The following is a 5,000-nucleotide window of genomic DNA, read 5'->3' as shown; positions in this document are numbered from 1 at the left end:
GCGGCCACTATCGCCAGCATTGGTCTATCTGACCTGCTGTCCCTATTGACCCGTTTAGAAGTCACGTCATCACCGACTGCACACGCATTGTTGACTCAAACGCACACAAACACAAACAGACAGTGTCTGTAGACCCTAAACAGAGAAGACCTGCCGTCCTAAAGCGTGTACATGTGTAAAAATAGAGATCCTGAAAAGTACACTTATGCTATTTCGAGAGGGAAGAGGCTGTGCCAGAAGCATAGGATATGTTTGTGGTTATACGAAATTAAACGTACCGACTGGACTAAGGACATCATCAGGAATGCACGTGTCTGTGGCGCCCACTTCATATCCGAAGTTATCATGAGCATCCATTTTCTTATTTTGGAAAAAAAAAACCTGACTAGTTTCTTAGACAAATGTGCGTTACAGTGCCAATTTCGCTCCAACAATGCGTTCGCAGCCCGATTACCTCCCATCTGTGTACAAACAGGAAAGGGGTCTATACTGTGGCCATGTTGGTGTCCCCACTGACCAATGTGTAATGACTGGCAGCACTACCTAGTCTGATTATCAGCGACTTTCAAACCTCTTTGAGACTTAGCCTGACCAAGAGCATAAAAATAAACATTTTCCAAACTGCATGGTTGACCCACCACGCCTCCCTTGTTTTGCTACTGGTTGATTGATTCCCAACAAAGTGGGAGGAGTTGCCGATTTTTCGGGAGATCAGAAACGATATTTACATTGCCGATGGCCTGACAAGAAGCAGCGCTGAAGGTGTTGCGTCACTTGGAGGGCACGGCCTGGCGAACCACCACCAGCTCTGTTCTGCTGTTCCCATGCTCCGGCGTCACTGGTGCCAACATCACTGACTCCCTATGAGAGGGAGTGTCACACTCATGTCTGTCCAGGGGCCACATACAGCCTGTTTGATACCAGTGTGTGTGTGTGTGTGTGTGTGTGTGTGTGTGTGTGTGTCTGCGTGCGTGTGTGCGTGCGTGCGTGCGTGCGTCCGTGTGCATGACTAGTAACGTCAGAAAGACTGGATAATACTCCTAGAATCTCTGGTAACGTCTTTGTGAAATGCTGCAACTTCTGCTTCCTATTGGAATCACATGGCTAGTCAGTCATCTGGAGGTGGATGTCAGTGAGCATATCAGGACCACCGACTGTAACTGGCAAGTATAAAAAAAAAGGCAGACTCGTTCTCAAGTACTGACATTCTGAAATCCCAGACACCTGTGTCAACTTAAGAATGAATTAGAGATTTTACTTCTTTTTTTTGAAATTCTTAGTTTTGTTTTTTCCTCTCTCTACAAGTCTGGGGACGGATTAAACCATATGGCGGGGCCCCGTCCGCCCCCGCCCTGGGCCTTATGTTTGCCCTTAGACAGTGTTGCCAGATTTGTCTGATCAAAACCCTCCCAAAAGGTTCTCAAAAACCGCCAAAATGCGCTTAATTCCGCCCAATTTCAACAAATTGCATTGGTTTCTATGGGCACAAAACTGCTTAAAAAACGCCAGATGGCCAATTTTTCCCGTTTTTACCCGCAGACGACCATTCTAAGTAGCCCAATTGGGAGGGCAACCGCCCAATCTGGCAACACTGCACTTAGACAACTATCACCAAGACCAGCTGCCCATCTGCCACCATGGCCAGGGGGCACGGTACAGTACTGTATGCCCCTAGTTATGCCACTGCTACCACCACCACCAGCACGTGCCAAAGCCTCACTCACTCACACATCAAATCAAATCACCGCACACCGCCCGTTCCCACACACGGGCTTGTAAAATTCACATAAAGATGCACACACGCGTGGGGAGGGAGACTGGAATTTGCACACACATGCACACACACGTGCGCGTGCGCGCGTGCGCGCGCACACACACACACACATTCACACTCACAGACAGACTCTCAGTCTCACACACACAAATGTGTGTGCGCAAACACAGAAACACACTCACAAACACAAGCTCACTTACACTCACACACACACACTCTCTGTCTGAGAGAGTGTGAGTGTGAGTGAGACGGGCACACACTGCGCTGTAAATAGTTCTTTATGGCTCTGTGGGTTTTGAGGGGAAAAAGTTTTAAGGAGTTGCTAATGATGTTTATTGGGCCCCTCTTGAGGTTTTCGCTTGCTCTCTCTCCCTCCCTCTCCCTCCCTCCCCCTCCCTCTCTCTCTCTCTCTTTCTCTCTCTTTCCACCCTCGTTGGTGTAGTTTGGCCTGTCGAGATACTGGGCAGGTTTAAGGTCTTTTTACTCAGAGTAGCATCAATGAACTTTCTTTCTTTCTTTCGTTCTTTCTTTCTTTCTTTCTTTCTTTCTTTCTTTCTTTCTTTCTGTCTTTCTTTCTCAAATTGAAAAATTATAATTCAAATAATCTCTCTGTATTTTTTCTTTCCTTTGCTTTATTTCTGTGTCTTTCCATTTCTCCATCTGACTGGGTGTATGTATGCCTAAGCGATCCCGCTAGCATGTTATTGTATGATGTATGTTCCTTAGTGTGAATACATGTATCACCATGTAACCTTATGTTCTTCCACTGTACATACCTCATCCTAATCCTCACCTTAACCCATTGATGCCTGATGTTGCGTTGCGCAACATTGGCCCTGGCGCCTGGAGCGTCATTACGCAACTTTAAGACTCATGAGATTTGGGACAACTTCATTAAAAATCTTTGTTTGTTTGAGATGAATGAACACATTCTAATGAAAGATGAGGGTCTTAGCATTTAAATGCCATCTTATTGTATGTTTTTATGTGCTTCAGAGGTTGAGATATTTAGGTTTTTATAGGCTGAGGGCAGGTTTCTTAAAAAGAGCTCAGGCATTCAGCACCCTTTTTTGCAGGTGCCTTAGGCGTCAATGGGTTAAGACAGTACAGTCAGCGAACAGCACATAATGGTACATGTTTGTTACATTCTTACACTGAAGCATAATTCAGTACCACAGCCAGTAGAATAAACCGTGTAACCGTTCTCCGTTTTTATGTATGTGTTCCCTCAAGAACAATTAAATAGGGAGCGCTGTGGCTCAATGTTTGTTATATTCTTATCCTGAACCCTAATTTATGTACCACAGCCAATGAGATAAAGTGTAACCGTTGTCCGATTTTTTGTATGTGGGCACCAGTTTACAAGCTTATGTTTAGCTTCACTCGGGGACCCTTCTCTCCATGCTGTTATACCATTTCATAACATGTAACTGAAAGTCAAAATGTCGGTGTGAAGAGAAATAAATGCATTCATTCATTCATGAACAATAAAATGAGGGACGCGGTGTCTCAATGAGCTTAGACGCTGTGCCATCGCGCCGGTGACCCGGGTTCGGTTCTGGCCCAAGGTCCTTTGCCGATCCTTCCTCTCTCTCTCCCACTCATTACCTGTCACACTCTCTCACTGTCCTGTCTTAAAAATAAGACCAGAAGCCCTAAACATATCTTAAATTTGAAAAAACACAATAAAATAAAGTCTGACTGAGCAATCTTTCTCAATCCCTCCGTTATTTGTTTATGTCTCTCAGGGCTTCTTCCGGAGGAGCATCCAGAAAAACATGGTGGCAGGTCGACCACGCTGTTTGGAAAATGTTAATTGTTATGCTCTTGGTCAGATCAAGTCTTGAAGAGATTTGAAAGTCGATGATAATCAGGCTACAATTCTTGTTTGTGCCTCTCAGGGCTTCTTCCGGCGGAGCATCCAGAAGAACATGGTGTACACGTGTCACCGGGAGAAGAGCTGCATCATCAACAAGGTCACGCGCAACCGCTGCCAGTACTGCCGACTGCAGAAATGCTTCGAAGTGGGCATGTCCAAAGAATGTGAGTACCTATCTGCCTTTGACCGTCTGTGCTGTGTGGATGGGTGAGTGGGTCAGTTTTGTGTAAATCAAAGGCTCCATGACAATACGATTCATATGTCTTGTTATTTGATGCGATGCGATTCGATTATTTTCGATACTTAAGAATGCCCCCCGATACTGTACAATGCGATTCGATTCGACTTTTTTCCAATTACTTTTCCACTTCTATTATGTTATGGAGCTAGGGCATTGGGCAGGGGACAGCGACTTGATTATTTTCGATACTTAAAAATACCCCACGATGCGATTCGATTCCATCATCATATTGTATCACGATATATCGATACATTTCGTTAATTATGTACACCCCTAGTGAGTATGTGCGTTTGTGGCATGGGGGTGCTCTTGTGTGTATATGAACGTGTGTGTATGAGTATGCACTTGTATTTTTTGTATTTTTATTTTTTTGGTATGCAGATGGTGAAATTGTATACAGTACGTGTGTTGAAAGGGTGCGGGGTTATGTTGGTGGTGTGTGATTGTTAATAAATATGTGTGTGTGTGTGGGTGCATGTACTCGGTCCAGTTTCTGCTTTGTATTTGTGTGGCATATGAAGATTTCATGTACACAGCCTAGGGAGGCTGGAATGTACGCAGGCACGCACGCACACACACACACACACACACACACACACACACACACACACACACACACACACACACACACACACACACACACACACACACACACACACACACACACACACACGTGCACACACACACACACACACACGTGCACACAGGCACACACATGTGTGCACACAGGCACACGCACACGCACGCACACACACACACACACACAGATGCACGGATACACATGAGACACAGCCCTGCTCGAAACTGCAGTTCCCAGAGGCACCTTCTCCCTTTTCCCTCTCTTCATGTTCTTTCCCTTTCTTCCCTTCCCATCATGCTTTGTGGCCCACTTTTCACTCTGCTGCCGGGGAGGGGAGGAGAGGAGGGGAGATGAGAGAGGAGAGGAGAGTGGAGTGGAGGGGAGGAGTGGAGAGGAGAGGAGAAGAGCGGAGAGGAGAGGAGAGGAGAGGAGCGTAGAGAGTAGAGTAGCACAGCTTGGTGTGGCGTGGTGTGGTGTAGCGTAGCGTAGTGTAACGTCCCTCAGCCAGAGCTCTCGTCTGCGATCG

The 5,000-nt window shown here is 46.1% G+C and overlaps 1 protein-coding gene across 2 annotated transcripts in view; it reads left to right on the top strand.

Moving 5' to 3' along the window:
* The window catches only part of rarab (retinoic acid receptor, alpha b), a 311,388-nt gene that overhangs the window by 293,119 nt on the left and 13,269 nt on the right, over positions 1-5,000 (top strand). For both annotated transcript variants that reach the window (XM_063190000.1, XM_063189992.1), the window contains one exon: positions 3,676-3,817. In XM_063190000.1, coding sequence (XP_063046070.1) covers positions 3,676-3,817 — 142 coding nt within the window. The remainder of the gene's footprint in view (positions 1-3,675; positions 3,818-5,000) is intronic.

This window comes from Engraulis encrasicolus, chromosome 2, assembly GCF_034702125.1.
Source record: "Engraulis encrasicolus isolate BLACKSEA-1 chromosome 2, IST_EnEncr_1.0, whole genome shotgun sequence".
Classification (NCBI taxonomy): Eukaryota; Metazoa; Chordata; class Actinopteri; order Clupeiformes; family Engraulidae; genus Engraulis; species Engraulis encrasicolus.
The sequence above is the reverse complement of the archived record's forward strand: the minus strand, read 5'-3'. Positions and strand labels throughout refer to the sequence as shown.